General features: G+C 37.5%; 1 protein-coding gene and 1 non-coding gene across 2 annotated transcripts; one reads left to right on the forward strand and one right to left on the reverse strand.

Moving 5' to 3' along the window:
- Positions 1 to 5,347: 5,347 nt before the first annotated feature.
- Positions 5,348 to 5,451, reverse strand: LOC120082315. The gene has a single exon (XR_005483145.1). It is a non-coding gene; the product is annotated as a small nucleolar RNA R71 (small nucleolar RNA).
- Positions 5,452 to 7,884: 2,433 nt separating this feature from the next.
- On the forward strand, positions 7,885 to 10,206 carry LOC120081139. Its single transcript, XM_039035814.1, has 5 exons — positions 7,885 to 8,246; positions 8,352 to 8,571; positions 8,672 to 9,152; positions 9,693 to 10,091; positions 10,202 to 10,206. The coding sequence occupies exons 1-5, from the start codon at positions 7,885 to 7,887 to the stop codon at positions 10,204 to 10,206; spliced, it is 1,467 nt and encodes a 488-aa protein (XP_038891742.1).
- The last annotated feature ends 8,802 nt before the right edge of the window (positions 10,207 to 19,008 follow it).

Raw genomic sequence — 19,008 nt, forward strand, 5'->3', positions numbered from 1 at the left:
GCATAAGTCTCACGGTGTGAACTTTAAGGGAGAACGTGAGTGGAAGAATCGATGTATCATATACATCTATTTCCTCCCACTGAGTATTTTAGAGCCTAAGGTTTCTTACTTAGGTAAATTTGACTAATTAATTTATCTAAATGATTGTTAATTTTGTCTAGCATAGCTCTTACTTTGGATAGTTGAATAATAATGATTATCATTTATTAAACACTTTAATAAACTCTAATAATTCATTGAATTCTTATAATATATTTATCTAATTGACCTTCTAGGTCGGTTCCCAGGTAAGGGTATTCCGTTTCCCTTAGCTTAAATACCCCATCTAGACAGAACGTTCCTTAGACAAAGGTCCCTTATATATAATTATATTATAATTTAATCTTTTATTTAACTTCAATTTAATCCTAACAAATGAAATTAAAAGATTAAACCTATTTCTAATCGTATTAATTTTTTTTATTAACATAGGTCTAATGGTGAAATCAATTTCAAACTATTTAAAATTAATTTAACCTATGTTTGCATGCAACTCTTTATTATAGATTTTAATTCTAATTTCATTTAACTTATAATAATTATAAAGTCCAATGAAACAATTAAAATTTATACATACATCTAATGACATACTTAAAAATTATAACAATTATAATTTTACTAGAGTGGTGTCTTAATAATGTCTATACATGCTTCATGCATTCCATTTTCATTACAACATACATAATAATTATATAATAATGTAATGAAAATTAAATAACATTCATTCATCTAAACTATATATTATAACATTTATAATATAAATGATGCATGGACATGTTATTGATGCATGTTATCATATCATATAACTATTATATAAATGATGCATGATCATGCTTTTCATTAACTTTATCACTCTTATATTATATAATGAAACTAAATTAAACATGCATTTATAATATAACTATTATATTAAAAATACATGAGCATGATGATAATTCATGCAACTATATAATGTAATGCAAATATTAGATATGATGTCTTAATAATGTTTATCCTAAGGTGGGGTTTTTAAATAAAACTATATGGCATCAAATATGACATATTTAATTTAATTATACATCAAATGTAAAAATTAAATTAAACATCATATTGGACCGAATTTTGGCACCTCTAAAGATTAATTAAATTAATTTAACTAATTTATGTTAATCTAATTAATTAATAAAAAACAAATGAAAACTGCTACAAAAAATGGAAGAACTGGCTCGAACCCACAACCTCATGAATGGAACTGCCACACGCGTCTCAGCCTCGGAGCGTCGCGACGCTACGAAATTTTTTTTCGTTCTGCTTCGTGTCAGAGCGTCGTGATGCTACATCACATAATACATTAAAGCAGCTTTGATCTTGCACTGAATTCCTCCGTTCTTCTTCTCGATCATCAGCAACTCTTGCCAAACTCGATACGTGGACTTACAGACTCGATAGTAGTAAAATAAATTGCCAAAAACAACGGGCCCCTTACAACTTTAATCAAATTAAAGCGATAATTCTAAGGTGTCAAAACTTGAAAATGCCCAATTGCAAACCACATTCAAAAAATGCAGAATCATTCCAATAAATTCATAATGCCGAACAAAAATCCCACATAAACTCTAATTTTCAAGACAAATTGAGAATAAAAATCGTACAATTTGGCTCTGTGAATCCCAAGCGGAAGCGTGTGGATGCCGAACGATTCAATTCCAATTTGAAATACAAATAGAAAATAAAGAGAAGAACTAAATCACAGGATAAACAATCTTTAATCATCATGCTAAAAGGAGAAAAGAAAGAAATTCTACTTTCCCTTGTAGAATAAACAATCTTCACGAATCCTCTCCCGATCTCACAAACAGTCATTTCTCGGTCTCACCACCACGAACGTACAAAACACAGCAAACCGATCCTAATGTAATTGGATCTCCTTTGGACACCACCACGATGGCTTCCTTATTATTTTCAAGGTTGAGAACCTTAGCAAAGTTGTGGGCTCGCTTTGGTTAATCTTAGGAGAAGGAAGTATATCGTTTTTTTTAGAGAAAATCACCAGATATTTTTCACGAAGAGTTTTTCCCATAGAGAAAACATAGAAGGAATAGGATGAATTTCTATCCTTATGTAAACGTGAACCAACTTTCACTTATGAAAAGATGATTATCGAGAGATTAATGGGGGAAGTTATAGAGATAACATTCTCCCAAATTATTTAAAATTCAACAATTAAAATAATAAAATAATAATTTGAATTTTAAATAAAATATATAATAACCAANCTCTCATATAACCTATAGAATTAATATGAATCACATTTATATTAATTATAACTTATAGAATTAATATGAGTCATATTCATATTAATTATAACATATAGTTTTTTTTATATATAAATCATATTCATATAATTGATATTTTAATCATATTCAAATTTTTCTCTCTCATAAAACTTTATAATATATCATATACATTATATTAATTATATCTTATACGAATCATATTCATATAATTAATATTTGAATCATATTCAAATATTCATTTCTCTCATTAAAACTTTATATTATAATGTATGATGTACATTATTTTAATTATATCTTATATAATTAATTCCCTTTAATTAATTTGAACAATTTAAATTAATTCAAAATTAATTCAATTCTCACTAATCCTAATGGAACTAATAAGGGGACCTTATAGACCTATAGATTGAAGCCCCTTGATTAATTAGTTAAACTCTTTAATTAAATTAATCAACCTTCATTGACTGTCGGTCACTCCACTAAAGACTTACGACTGCACTATTCGCACTATATATATATTTCTATGTCCATTGAATATAACCAATCAATAGTGCGTTGACCTTTCACGAATTGCTCGTAAGTACAACTAGACCAAAATTGTCGTTTTGCCCCTATAGTTACATCTAACTTCTTAAGTACTAGTGATCTCTCTAATGAATAATTAGTTATAGTCCAACTATAATTGAACCCCTCTCGGCCCAAGAGAGGGTGCAACACATTATTTAAGCATCGAAATCAGCCTTTAAGGGAGCCATTTCTCTACTTATCTGATAACTTGTAGAAATACAAGTTATTTTGACTCTTAAGTTGGAACAACTAAGGTTTTTGATGATAAATTCTCCTCATTTTTAGAAGAAATGCATGGATTTACTCAAACATTAGCAAACTCATGTAAAAGAATGTTTATTGCCAAATACTGCGACATTATCGCGTTATATTGCAGGATTTCAACACGAAGCTAACGCATGAGTAAGAAGTGTCGCAGGCAAAAGTTCTAACGCATGGGCCATGCGCCAGAGGGAATTCAACGCAGAGAAGATTCATTGATGCAGGCTGTTTGTGTCAAATCACCACTTACAAGTATGGGCATCTGCAATAGGCGGCGTCTGAAAAGCTTCTAAGTGTCAGGCGGCTGACCAGGGCATGGACTTTAATGCTGCCCATCAGCAAGCTGGAGATGATCAATGCCTATAAATAGATGAAATCCCTCCAGAGTTCGCAGTTCAGAAATTTCAAGTTTCTCACTCTCTGTAATAGCATAGTCATAGTTATAGATATTTAGAAGTTGTACTGTGGTGCCAAGAAGATCATAAGGGAAGAGAACCACCATCACCGCCAGTCAAGGAGCGGAGGAAGCCGAACTTGAGAAAGACACTTCGTCCGCTTCTTATACAAGTGATTGTACACAACTAGAATTGAGCCAAAGAAATACAAGAGATTGTACTCTGCGGCTTGACTCAGTTCCTTTCATCTCATTTATCGCTTTCATTTCATCTGATTAAATATTGCTTTTGTAAAGACAATCTGCTTCTTTATAAATTCATATATTTGATCCATCACGCTTTGCCATTGTTTATTTCTTGTTTATGTTGAATGCATCTATACTTTATGCAAAACTTCATTTTAAACACTTAAGCCAACTTGATCAATTGGTAAAAGCATCCTTAGCTTAGATTATTCAAAAGATTAAATAAGCCAGCATCAAGTAGAACGCCTAGTACTTCTATAGATAGACTGACTGGTGTTTATTGCATTCTGTGTTCGACGCATGCATCCTAGAGATAGATTTTGTATGTTATTCGCATTGAGAAGTGTCGAATAAGAGTTTAACGCATAAACAAAGATAAGCAAATCATCCCATCTCATCCACATCACATTCTAATTTTTGTACATTCATCTTAGATCGACGCATACCACTTACATTAAAATCCATTTTCGCATGATCCATCACTCATTACTCAACTCTTTTGTATCTTCTTGCACAGGCACAACACCTTAGTGTAAATAACACATCTCTTCATACATTTAGGAAAACTCTACATTAGCTACAACGCAAGGTCTGCGTTAACTTAACTGAATCCCTGAGTTCGACCCTGGACTTACCAGGAACCTAAATTGGATTTATACTTGGGTCTAATTTAGGAAAACTTGAACGTCAATAGAAGAAGTGTCGTGCATTCTGTTGCACATCTCTAATGCACCAACGCGTTACAAATACATAAACGCATCAAAGTATCAACGCACCATTTATACTTGGAACTTATTTTCCCAATTTATTTTATACAATACACTCCCAACTCGAATCACGATAACAATGAACAAGTTTTTGGCGCCGTTGCCAGGGATTCAGAAACAAAACTAACCAGAAATTTCGTCTGTATCTTTTGTAGGAACACTTCAATCGAGGGAGTATTACAAGCTAAGCCTAAGCTTGTGAACATTTATGAGCAAGGAGAGCACTCCTGAACTCATATACGACCCTGAGATTGAAAGGACCTTCCGACGTAGAAATTGATTTAATCTTCGTCGAAGGTTGAGGCAACAACTTCTCAGACAATAGAACAGACAACAAGCAATGGCGGACAACCAGGCAAATCAGAACTTAGCTCAGCAACTAGCTCATGCTGCGCAAAATCCGATCCTAATGGCGAACAGTAGCACGTGTCCCATGAGGGAACTATACGTCCCCTGTACTGTATGATTTCTCTCCAGGAATCATATACCCAATGCCAGATGGGACGAGGTTCGAGATGAAATCTGTAATGCTTCAAATACTCTAGACTGCGGGACAATTTGGGGGTGGTCGTGGAGAAGATCCTCACGCCCACATGAAGCATTTCCTGGAAACGTGTAATTCATTTGTGATTCCTGGAATTACCCCAGAGGCGATCAAGCTATCTTTGTTCCCCTATTCTTTGCGTGATAACGCAAAACAATGGGTAAGCTCACTGGAGCTTGGTGAAATCACTACCTGGGAGAAGTTGGTGGAGAAATTTATGCAAAAATACTTCCCACCTACCACCAGCACGAGGAGGCGTTGAGAGATTATGAATTTTGAATAAGAAGAAGCTGAGACCTTAAGCGCCACATGGGAGCGTTTTAAGGGATTGGTCAAAAATTGCCCGAATCATGGACTACCACTAGCTATCCAAATGGAGACTTTTTATGGTGGATTGAATAGAGCATCGCAGATGGCAGCCGACGCAGCGGCAGCTAATGGAATTATGGATAAATCTTACACTATGGCAAAAGAGATATTAGACCGCATTGCTAAGCACAACATGGAATGGGTGGACGATACGTATGACGAAAAATTTGACAGGAAGAAGAGATCTCAGAATGTTAATTCTATCGATTCCAACGCAATAACCACACTTTCTGCACAAGTGGATACGATGACCAACCTTTTGCAGAACATATCGCTAGGAAACACATCAAATCAGTAGAAGGTGAATCAGGTAGAAGCATTCAGGTAGCCCATGGTTAGCTTTGTGGGCTGTGGAGATCCTCATTCTTATGCTAAGTGCCCACAACACCCACAGTCAGTATGCTTCATTAAAAATAACCCATTTTCCAATACATATAATCCTGGATGGAGGAACCATCCAAAATTTTCTTGGACAGGAGAAAATCAACAGAAGCATCACCCAGGGGCGAATCAACAGCAAAGGTAAGGACCGCCGCCTACATTTCAACCAACGCATCAGCCACACCAACAACCCTTTAATAGAAAAAGACACGTGTTGAGCTTAGAAACTCCGCTTAAGAACCTATTAAAGGAGTACACAGCCCATAATGTTGCGTTACTGAAAAGCCAGGCGTCGTCTATCAGAAACCTAGAAATACAGGTAGGGTAGATAGCTAGTGAATTGAAGAATAGGCAGCCTGGAGTTTTGCCTAGCAACACTGAAACTCCTGGGAACAACAATGGAAAGGAGCAATGTCACGCAGTGACATTGCACAGTAGAAAAGCTCTTGTAGAAAGAAGAATGAATCCAAGAAACAATAGTCCTTCAAAAGAATGTAACACACGTTCAATGGCAGTAAAAGATCAAGAAGAAAGAATGCCTAAGACCAATAGCCATTCAGAACCAAGTACATCTAACGGGGGAAAACCTACAGTGCCGCTGAACGCACCATTCCCTAGACGATTGATGAAAAAGAATGATGAACAACAATTCAAGCGCTTTCTTGAGCTCTTGAGGCAATTACATATCAATATTCCACTTATAGAGGCCTTGGAGCAAATGCCAAAATATGTCAAATTTTTTAAGAACATTTTGACAAAGAAAAGAAGAGTCAGCGAGACGGAAGTAATCACACTAACACAGGAGTGCAGCGCGTTAGTAAGCAACAATCTACACAAGAAATAGAAGGATCCTGGGAGCTTCACAGTTCCTTGCTCGATAGGAGGGTTGGATGTGGGACATGTGTTGTGCGATTTGGGAGCCAACATTAATCTCATGCCACTCTTAATTTTTAAGAAACTAGGAATTGGTGAAGCACAACCTACTTCTGTTACTCTTCAACTTGCTAACAGAACAATCAAGTACCCTGAAGGAAAGATTGAAGACGTTCTGGTAAAGGCTGACAACTTCATATTCCCAGCAGATTTTATCACCTTGGACTATGAAGCAGATAGGGAGGTACCAATTATTCTTGGACGCCCCTTTCTAGCTACTGGGAAAGTTTTAATAGACGTGCATAAAGGCGAATTGACTATGCACATAGACAATCAAAAGGTGAAGTTTAATGTGTTAAACGCATTAAAGTTCCTGGACAGTAAAGAATGTCAATTGAACAGTATAGAGTTGCCTGAAGAAGAAATGACCCATGTGTGCAAGGTCCTCGCGTTGGAGAACATGAAAGAACCAGAGTCGCCAAGTCTGAGTGAGCGGCAGACAAAACCAACGTGTCCATCACTAGAGGAACCACCAGAACTTGAGTTGAAACCGTTACCTAGTCACCTGAAATATGCCTTCCTTGGAACAAACAAAACTTTACCTGTCATTATTTCCACGACTCTTACTGAGCTTAACGAGTACTCTCTTTTGCAGATGCTGAAAAAGCACATGCGTGCAATAGGTTGGACACTAGCGGATATCCGTGGCATCAACCCATCTTATTGCATGCATAAGATCAGGTTGGAAGAAGGGAAGTCGGGATCGATTGAGCCTCAAAGAAGGCTGAACCCCATAATGAAGGAGGTGGTCAAGAAAGAAATCTTAAAATGGCTGGACGTGGAAGTGATCTATCCTATATCCGAAAGTAGCTAGATAAGCCCAGTCCAACGCGTTCCTAAGAAAGGGGGAACAACTGTGATAGTCAATAGCAATAATGAACTCATTCCTTCGAGGACTTTTGTATGGACTATAGGAAGTTCAACGTGGCAACTAAGAAAGACCACTTCCACCTTCCTTTCATTGACCAAATACTTGACAGAATTACTGGCAAATAATTTTATTGTTTCCTTGATGGATACTCTAGTTATAACCAGATTTTGATTGACCCAGAAGATCAGGAAAAGACAACATTTACCTGTCCCTTTGGAACGTTCGCATTTAGACGCATGCCCTTTGGGCTGTGTAATGCACCTGGAACATTCCAAAGGTGTATGATGGCTATTTTCTCTGACTTCTTGGAGAAGACTGTTGAAGTCTTCATGGACAATTTCTCAGCCTTTGAAGACTCATTCCAATCATGCTTAGATAATTTGGAGGCCGTCCTTGCTCGATGCGAGGAAATGAACCTTGTGCTGAATTGGGAAAAATATCATTTCATGGTGACGGAAGGAATTGTTTTAGGCCACAAAGTATCTAAAGCTGGGTTGGAAGTTGATGAAGTCAAGATAGATGTCATAGCTAGACTTCCACCACCATCAAATGTTAAAGCTCTACGAAGTTTTCTAGGACATGTTGGCTTCTATCGAAGGTTCGTTAGAGGATTCTCTCAAATTGCGTGACCTCTGAGCGCATTACTAGAAGTGAACCGGACCTGAATGACTCTCAGAAACATTGAAATATGCGTTGACTACAGCTCCGGTACTAATAGCACCGAATTGGACGCATCATTTTATTCTCATGTGCGACACGAGCGATATTGTAGTGGAACAATGTTAGGGCAAAAGAAGGGAAATTTGATACATCCCATCTCTTACGCGTCAAAGACACTGAATGACTCTCAGGAACACTACACGACCATGGAAAAAGAAATGTTGGTTGTAGTGTTTGGCATCGAGAAGTTCAAATCTTATTTAGTTGGTGCGTTAGCCACCATTTATACAGATCACTCAGCCATAAAGTTCCTAATGAGTAAAAAGGACGTGAAGCCTAATAAGATGAGTGCTGCTATTACAGGAATATGACATTGATATTCAGGACAGAAAGGGAACTGAGAATCAGATGGCTGACCACCTGTCCAGGCTAGAAAATCAAGAAATGCAAGATCAAGAAAGTGAAATCAAAGACGCATTTTCTGATGAAAGCTTGTTCAGAGTTGAAGACAGGGAACCTTGGTACACAGACATAGTTAATTACTTAACTACCAAGCAATTCCCTGGGAACTTCAACTCTCAGCAAAAGAAACGGTTAGTACATGACAACAAATTTTATTTTTGGCATGAATTGTTTCTCTATAAACAAGGCCCAGACTTCATCATGCGTCGATGCATTCCGGAGGAAGAGACACAACACTTCTTGGCTGAGTGTCATGACTCTCCTTACGGAGAGCATTTTGGTGGGCAAAGAACCGCTGTGAAGGTCCTTCAAAGTGGATACTTCTGGCCCACCCTCTTTAAAGACGCGAGGGAGTTTGTTCGTAAATGTGACCCCTGCCAACGTACCGAGAATATTTCATCAAGGGACGCAATGCCCTTGAACAATATTCTTGAAGTTGAATTATTTGATGTTTGGGGCATTGATTTGATGGGACCTTTTCCCCTGTCCTGCGTCCAACGGTATATCCTACTTGTAGTAGACTATGTATCAAAGTGGGTAAAAGCAGTAGCTTGTACCAGAAATGATGCGTCCACTGTTTCCAAGTTTCTTACCAGGAATATTTTCACACACTTTGGAACGCCAAGAGCCCTGATAAGTGACGAAGGTACGCATTTCATTAATCGCATCATTTCTAAATTACTTGCCAAATATAATGTTAGGAAAAAAATTGCTACCACCTACCACCCACAAACGAATGGTCAAGCTGAGGTATCCAATCAGGAAATAAAATCTATCCTGGAGAAAGTTGTCAATGCATCGCGGAAAGACTGGGCACAGAGGTTGGATGAAGCACTCTAGGCCTACAGGACTGCCTACAAGACCCCCATAGGTATGTCTCCATACTCTTTAGTATTTGGAAAAGCTTGTCACTTACCCCTAGAGTTGGAGCACAAGGCTTTTTTGGCAGTAAAGAAGCTAAATTTGAACTTGGACGCCGCAAGTGCTCAACGCAAACTTCAGCTCAATGAGCTTGAGGAGTGGCAATTGAACGCATACGAGAACAACAAGCTCTACAAGGAGAAGACAAAGCGTTGGCATGACCAATGCAACAGTAAGAAAGAGTTTTGTTGTTTGGCGAAAAAGTTCGGTGGTCAGGACCATTCATCATTAAAAACAGTCTTTCCCCATGGAGCAGTAGAAATTAACACGGAGGATGGCACCAATGTGTTCAAAGTAAATGGCCAAAGAGTGAAGCCAACTTTGAAAGATGGCATAAAACGTCAAAATTCATCTCTCGCACTCGTAAAGCCAACTGAGGCCCGTGTCGAAGCATCTCTGCGTTCGAATCGACATATATTCCGGGGATGCTTTCTCTTTCCTTGTTCTTTTTTCATTATGTATTTTACCAATGCGTTTTGAGTTGTTGTTTGTTTGTTTTTGCGTTTTAAGATTGATTATTCATTGTTATTGCCTTCATAGTTGAGATTTACTTTTTTTAAAAAAAAAATGTGTATAATCGGGATTGGATAACGGACGTGTTAGACTTAAGTCTAACGCATGGCCTCAGTCTAAAGGACGCATCTTCGAAAATGTAAAGCACTCGAGGTGCTTGAAAACCCAAGAACGTCCCTTCGACTGCGTATTAAATGCAAACGTCATGCATCACCTGATGTCACCCCACTCTCTCTCTCCAGCTATAAAAAAAATTAAAAACCCTTCGTTTTCTTTTTCTTCCTCATTTACCCTCGAGCCCTCTGTGAAAAGAAAAAGAAAAAAAAAAGCCCTAGCCCTCTCGTTTTCCCTCACCGCCATTCTGCTCAGACATCTCTCCGGCCACAATGTTGTCAGCGTCTGATAGTCAGAATCAAATGATGATCTTTGGAAACAACTCGCCGATAAGTTCTTTCTTCTCCTCATCTGTTTCAACTTTGCCTCCCCTAAGCCCTCGAAAAACCTCAAAAACCTCTATCCTAACCAAACCTTTCCACGGTGGGGCATCCTCCACCTCCCAGCGACCATCTCGGTCGAAGCCCACCGAAACACCCACAAAACCTCCTTCTAAGACCACCCAACAGCCCAAAATCACCCCTAAACCAAAACCCAAATCCCCTTCAAAACCTAAGCAGTGCCCTTCGTCATCTACGGCTGCCAATAAGCCATATACCAAGCCCGCCCCACCACCGTTCATTCCAAACATCACTCCGGTGGGTGCGATGCATGACCTCATCCCAGTCTACCTCCATAATGCCCCATCACCAGTCGTGTGTCCACCTCCTCCACTTTCAATCCAACCCTTGGCCACTATCTACCCAGTTGAAACAGATGCGTCCAGCTAACTGCCACGTTCACCTATCATCATCTCATCCCTTGGGTCGCCTCATACCCCTTCAGGCACCCCACCATTTACTCCACCTAGGCCCAGCTCTAACAGTCCTGCGCCAAAGCATAACCTTAAAGAGTTAGCAGAATTGGCTCGATTGGACGAGCAGGAAGTGTTTGGTGTTATTTTGGCAAGCCTAAATCAAAGCCAAGAGGAAGAGCAAGTGATGCGTTCCGACCCACCTAACGCATGACTTGAATTGGACAAAGTGGAGCGCTACGCAATGATGCTCGAAGCAGAATTAGAAGAAGATGATGAAGAAGAAGAAATGGGATTTGGCCCAGACGCGTCACAATCACGCCAAACTGACGCGAATGAAGGGCCCTTAAAAGCAAGGAGAGTGACAAGAAAGAGAAAATTAATTTTGGAGGAAGAAAATGAGCAGTTAGCATCCGACCCTGAGGATGCAACGCATGGGAGCTACTCAAGGCACAACGCATTAGAAAAGGAGTTGGAAGATTATCAGCCCGCAAGGCAGGGGAAAAGGAAGACAGCTCTCTAAAGGTAATTGGAGAACGAATTGAGAGAGCTAGCACGGGAAGCCAAGGAACATGCAGCGGGGAAACGCAAGGTAACCGACGCGTTACCTAAGAAGATCATGGAAAGAAAGTGTCAATTTAATGATATTCTAGCAGAGAAAGGCTTCTTTCCCGAATGCCACCCATTGCCAACATACATAACAAAAACCATAAACGCAATGGGTTAGGGTCAATTCTGCATTGGGCACACAAGAATTTGGCCCAACCTTGTCCGCCAGTTCTACAGCAATGAGTTTGACATGGAGAAGAATACAACATTTGTTGATGGGGTATTGGTGTGCTTCTCAACCGATAAGATCAATGAAGTGTTCAATATCGCTAGTAATCCGGACACAGAAGGCAACCGCATCTTGGAGCAACCAACGCCGAGCCAACTTGAAGATGCGTTAAGAGTGGTAGCCAAGCCTGGAAGCAAGTGGCAAACATCTAGAAATGAAGCAAAGATGCTAGCTTCTAGGAACCTAAACCTAGATGCGAATCTATGGTATTATCTGATTAAGAGAAGCATCATGCCTTCAACGCATGATGAAACATTGTCGAAAGAACACGTCTTGGCTATCTATTGTATCATGCAGTGCATCCCTTTAGATGTTGGGAGAATAATAAGGGATCAGATCAAGGCCATCAAAACCAAACAAGAGGACAACTGTATTTTCCATGGCTGATCTGTGCACTGAATGAACGCGAGGGCATCCCTCTGGGGGATGATCATGAAGAGATCGACGGTTTGATGGACATGAAGTTAATTAGGCGTTTACTTCACGGTTCGCCACATCAGCATGCCTTACCTCCCAAAGAAGTGGCAACCAGACCTCGATCATCTAAACGCGCCCCCAAAAGAAGACGCATCCAGATAGTTGAACACAACGATGAAGCTTCAGAGCATGAAGATTACGAAGCAGAGCTTGAACTTACGGATGAAGAAGCGCGGCCAACCCTAAACCTCACTCTCCATGACTCACCAGTGGCCCCGCCAGAATAGAGTCTTGATTCAACGCACCAAGAACCTACTAAATAGATCAAGACATCCCTTGTTCCCTTCCTTCACCCTCACGAAGTCTAATTCCCTATTTTGTGCCTCCTCCAACCATCTTTGAACTAACTGGGTTAGGGTCGCGTAACACAGTAAATTTTGAAGACCCAGTTGGAAGAAGTGAAGAGCCAGCACCACCTCAACGCAACACTGACCTTGAAGAGTTGAAAACTTTCATCAGTGATCAACTTAGACCATTGGCCGCATCCATCAAAGGTCTTCAACAACAAAACAGGGTTCTAAGAGATTATTTAAGGCAACAAAAAAAAAGGATACAAGACCAATTTGTTTATACAACGCAGTGCATTAATCAGGTCTTGGTTGGAATGTTTGCCACATCCAATACCTGCTCATCTTAGAAACCCTTTGCGCTTTATGGATGAAGACTCTACAGAATAACGCAGGGATGACGCGCCAGCACAATGAAGTTTTAGGGTGTTGGTTATTTTGTATTTTGATTTAGTTTATAATCTTTTGTATTTGTTTGATTTGTTTGTTTGTTTCATGTTATTCTATGAAAATGAATGAAAAATTTCTATCATTTTTTTCCCTTGCGTTTGACCTTAGCATACCTTTTTTTTTTTTCTTTAGCTATTTTCTAGTCTTGTGCTTTGCCTTACCTCAATGATATCAACAATATGAAATCTATAAGTATAGAGTAGGCGTTAGGAAAATCAACAAAGCCTAAACTTCTCTAAAAAGACTTCATATTTTCTTTCTAATGCATGCAAGCTTTAATTCAAAACTCCTTTTGAAATTCTCAAAGCCTTTTCAAAATTTTGTTTCTCTTTTAGCAATGAGGATTTAGCTCATCTCCAAATTTGGGGATAAGGGAAATCCGAGTTAAGATGCATCAAACGAGTACATCATAAAGAAAGGGAACAAAATAGGAAAAATGTTAAACGCAACTCCTCTGTCATTACTTCAAAAGAAAAACCTTAAAGTGACATGAGTTAAAAAGTTGGAACAGGCACTTAGCCGTAGTTGGATACTCACATGATACCCGGGGGGGCAAGCCAAAACGAAGTTAAGTCTCCTAGACCAATGCGTCCCATAGAACTTTTCTATCTAGTCTAAAGAAAGTTATATCTTGAAACGCATAAGTATTAGATATGAGTTTAGTTGTGAAGGGTTCTCACCCGTAGTTGGATGCTGGCATGACACCCGCGGGGGCAAGCCAAAACGAAAGTGGGATACCTTGAACAACGCATGGGTAATTGAAAATTCATATTTTTTCTTTTTATCCGGCATCTATCTCTAAAAAGTAAAATAAAATAAAAAAGAATCTAACGCATTGTTGGTTTAGAAAAAAACGGGAATGTTTTGAGAAACGAAAGGAATTGTTGATAAAAGGCTTGCTACACCTAAAACTGAACATTATTCCTTTTAGAAAAGAGTCAATCTGAGTTACATTTTCCAAACTCTTATCTCAAGCTTATAATTGAATATGATGAGAGGCGAACTCTGCACACTAAAGATAAGGGAGATAACAAAGAATTATTTTGGAATGCTTGAGGACAAGCATTGTTCATTATCCTATCATTAAAGAATGAGTGAGTTCTTTCTTGTGTAGCTGTGTTCCCAGCTCTCCAATCAGACGAATCCCAAAATGGTAGGCATATTGAGTCAGCGAAACTCACTCTCACCCATGCAAATCAAAGGACCGCCCTCATAGGCAGGAGTTCACAACTCACCCAGGGTTCAGATTAAGGCACCTATGGTTATCCTGGTGAAGTGTAAGTCTCTTCTAGCAACAGTATTATAAAGAGAGTATTCATTTCGTGGTCCAGTCTTATACAAACTCTTTGTATAGGATACCCTCGCTCACATGTCTCCACATGAATGATCAGGATCAGATCATTTGTGGTACTTTACAACACTTGTAACAACTACAAAACAGGTCGTATTTGTAGTGTTACCAGGATAAGGTACCTCCTTATCCATCTACTACATACCATTTAGGTTATCACTTAAACATGATCTACCTGTATGTCTCCACATACATGTTTAAGTTACATAAAATAACCTAGGATCTTAGTTTATTGAATTGAGTAAATACACATAAAATGATAATTATTATATTGATAACAATTTGTTTATAAAGGTTTACAAATTACGAGAATACGAGGGATTTATGACACCAATCCCAACAGTTTATACATTACAACTACAAGATTTAGGACATAAATCCCAACAATCTTTCGTTTGTCCTAAAGCTAGTGGGGCAGTACAATACAGTAAAGATAACTATTACAATACAGTAAAGTAATCAAAATCAATAAACTAGGGTATACTCTATACCCAGTAACACTCCCACTTATCTTAGACAATATGGTGCATATCCTGTAGATCTAGACTTTCTAGACAACTCTCAAACACTTCAGTTGTAAGAACCTTTGTAAATGGATCGATAATATTATGCTTTGAGTCGATTTTCATGATGGTCACGTCTCTTCGTTGCACAATCTCCCATTTCATGTGATATTTCCTTTCAATATGCTTCCCTTCTTTATGGCTCCAAGGTTCTTTGGAATTTGCTACAATATCACTATTATCACAATAAAGTGTGATGGACAAAGATATATTTGGAACAACTTCCAAATCTATCAAGAACTTCCTAAGCCAAATGACTTCTTTAGAAGCTTCACAAACAACTATATATTTAGCCTCCTTATCAGTTTGAAAATCAAAGTCAGTGTATCCTATAAGGAACAAATACACAAGCATGTAGTCCCTCGTTCTATTAAGATACTTGAGGATTATTTTTACTATAGTCCAGTAATCAAATCCTAGATTGGATTGATATCTACTTACTATCTCAACTGCATAACATGTGTCTGACCTAGTATACAACATGACATACGTTAGGCTACTCAAAATTGATGAATTAGGAATCTGTCTCATTTCCTGAACTTCTTGAGGTGTCTTAGGATATTGTTCCTTAGATAATGAAATTCCATGCCTGAAAGGTAGTAAACCCTTATTGAAATCTGCATCAAATATCTTACAAGCATTTTGTCAATATACGATGCCCGAGACAAAGCTAGCATTTTATTCCTGCGATCCCTAGTTATTTGGATCCCTAGAAAAAACTGTGGTTCACCCAAATCTTTCGTTTGGAATTGAGCAGCCAACCATTTCTTAACATTAGTGAATAAACTTACATCATTCCCAATGAGCAAGATTTCATCCACATACAATGCTAGGAAAGCTATCAAATTTTTTATATTCCTTTTGTAAACACAAGGTTCATCAACATTCTGATCAAAGCCATAAGATTTGATCGCAATATCAAATCTTATATTCCAAGATCTAGATGCTTTTTTCAGCCCATAGATGGACCTTTTAAGCTTGCAAACCTTTTACTCTTAACCTTGTTAAATGAATCCCTCAAGTTGTTTTATGTAGATACTCTCTTCAAGATTACCATTCAAAAAAACAGTCTTGACATCATTTCCATATTTCATAGTCATGATCGAAGGGATGGAATCCTGTGAGGAAGCGTATGAATGCCTTTGTGTAACTGAATTCTTTTGGAACAAAAACAAAACCAGAGAAAACATAGAACGATAAACATAATTCTAAGCATGCTTTTAAAACATAGAGCTGAAAGGGAAGAGTAAATACTTACCTTTGAAGAAATCATTCTTCACGTGCTCCTCTCCTAATGATCACGAACTCGTCCTCCATGTCGTGAGGCCTTCTTCCACGAACACATTAAGAGCACAGAAACTCTTGGACACCATCACCGAAGTCTTTCTTACTATTCTCAAAATAAGAATCAAGAAGAAGTTGTGGGCTATTCTAGTTAATTTTGGTAAGAGAATTGGAAGAGAATTTCTTTAAGAAAGTTTCACAGAGAGAAAGAAGAAAAGAAGAGAGAGTTCACCATTTTTTTTTCACGCATGTTCATGCACATTCAAAAATCCCTCTGTGATTTTATATATGAGAGAGATGAGGGGAGTTATTTTCATAACTGCCTTCATCACATAAAATAACTTCTAGGGAGTTATTTTCCTTTTAATTATATTAAAACAATATAATTAAATTAAACATTATTTTATATCTCATATAATATAACCTATAGTTTATATCATATCATATATAATATAATCTAACTTTACATTCTCTCATATAACCTATAGTTTTTAGTATGAATCATATTCATATTAATTTTAAACTATAGTTTTTATATGAATCATATTCATATTAATTTTAAACTATAGTTTTTATACGAATCATATTCAGATTAATTTTAAACTATAATTTTTATATGAATCTCCTTCATATAATTAATATATGAATCATATTCAAATATTTATCTCTCTTATTAAACTTAATATTATAATATATCCATATACATTATATTAATTGCGTATCATACAATTAATTCCCTTCAATTAATTTGAACAATTCAAATTTAATCCAAAATTAATTGTTTCTTATTTAACCCTTATTTAGCTAGCAAATGGATCTTATGGACCTACAAATTAAAAGCTCCAATGAATCAATTATACGAGATTAATTAATTAAACTCTTTAAATTAAATTACTCAACATTCATTAATTGTCAATCACTCCAATAAAGATTGACAGTCGCACTCTTCGCACTATAGATATATTTCTGTGTCCATCGGATATAACCAATCAATAATAAGTTGTCCCTACATAGATTTCTCGTAACTACAACCGGGTCAAAATTACCGTTTTACCCATGTAGTTACATCAAACTTCTTAAGTATCACCGATCGCTCTAATAAATAATTAGTTATAGTCCAATTATAAACTAGACCCCTCTCTAACCATTGAGAGATTGAGGCATCTCATTGTTTAAGACACGAAATCAACCCTTAAAGGAGCAATTCATCTACTTACCCTAACAATGAGAATGAGTGAATTCCATCTTATATAGCTGTGTTCCCAGCTCCCCACTCGAACGAATTCTAAAATGGTAGGTATATTGAGTCGGCGAATCTAGCTAGTCTCACCCATGCAGATCAAAGGACCGTTCTTATAGGTAGGAGTTCACGACGCACTCAAGATTAAGGTCAAGTCACCTATGGTCATCCTAGTGAAATGTAAGTCTCTTCAAGTAATGGCATTATAAAGAGAGACTAATCATTTCGTAGTTCGATCTTATACAAACTCTTTGTAGAGGATACCCTTACTCACATGTCTTCACATGAATGATCAGGATCAGATCATTTTTAACACTTTACAACAATTATAACAATTACAAAATGGATCATTGTAGTGTCACTAGGATAAGATACCCACTCTTACCCATCTACTACAGACCATTCAAGTTATTGCTTAAACATGATCCACTTGTATGTCACAACATACATGTTTAAGCTACATTAAATAATCTAGGATCTTAGTTCATTAGATTTGAGTTAATGCAAACTAAATGTCAAATAAGATAACACTTTATTTTATTAAATAATAATTCATGTACAAATAATTTATAAACTATGAAACTCCCGAGATTTAGGATATCAACCTCAATAATAAAATGTCGTAATGGATAGGAGTATTCGAATAGATTTAATCATGGCAACAGGTGAGAAATTTTCATCATAATTCACTCACTCCACCAGAATATAACTCTTTGCCACTAATCTGGCCTTAAAGGCCTGCACCTTTCCACCTACACCTTTTTTTCTCTTGTAAATCCAATTGCAACCTATAAGTTTACCCCATCGGGTTGATTTACAAGATCTCAGACAGAATTGAAGTACATAAAATCCATGTTTAGATTCATGACTTTAACCCACTCACTCTTGTCAACATCATCCATTTACTATTTGTAAGACAGTGGCTCCTCAACATCATTATTTGGTATAATGGCTTGGGCTTCTGTTAAACCCATATTGAGTTTAAAAGGAAAATAGTTTTCCTATTTTGAAAAGAAGTTTTGATAAAACGATAGAAAAATATTTGAGGTTTCTCTCCACAAAAAAGAACTTACATAGTCATCAAGTAAATTCGGATTTACTAAACGATGGCTAAGCGAGCTAAACGATCGTGCAGGTGTGAGCTAAATGATTATGCAGTGTTTACTAAACGATCGCATAGCTTTACTAGACAATCGCTAGGCCAAGGTAAACGATCGTGTAGTGTCTGTAGGCGATAGACCGAGCTAAACGATAGACTAAACGATCGCATAGCTTTTGCTAGACGATCGCATAGCTTTATCTAAACGATTGGGCATCGACCTATACGATAGGTCTCCGCCATCTCCCACTTGTCTAGTCGTGTACGCAATCGTTGTTTCCTCCTTCGTCTGCCTCATACCAAGTTTG

This window comes from Benincasa hispida, chromosome 7 (assembly GCF_009727055.1).
Source record: "Benincasa hispida cultivar B227 chromosome 7, ASM972705v1, whole genome shotgun sequence".
Taxonomy (NCBI): domain Eukaryota; kingdom Viridiplantae; phylum Streptophyta; class Magnoliopsida; order Cucurbitales; family Cucurbitaceae; genus Benincasa; species Benincasa hispida.

Bases quoted from the DNA above. Each gene is read 5' to 3' on its own strand.
- LOC120081139 (XM_039035814.1), top strand. From the start codon at position 7,885: ATGCCCTTTGGGCTGTGTAATGCACCTGGAACATTCCAAAGGTGTATG. The intron at 8,247-8,351 runs GTTCGTTAGAGG...CGTTGACTACAG, and splicing joins CATGTTGGCTTCTATCGAAG to CTCCGGTACTAATAGCACCG. The intron at 8,572-8,671 runs GTTGGTGCGTTA...CTGCTATTACAG, and splicing joins AGAAGTTCAAATCTTATTTA to GAATATGACATTGATATTCA.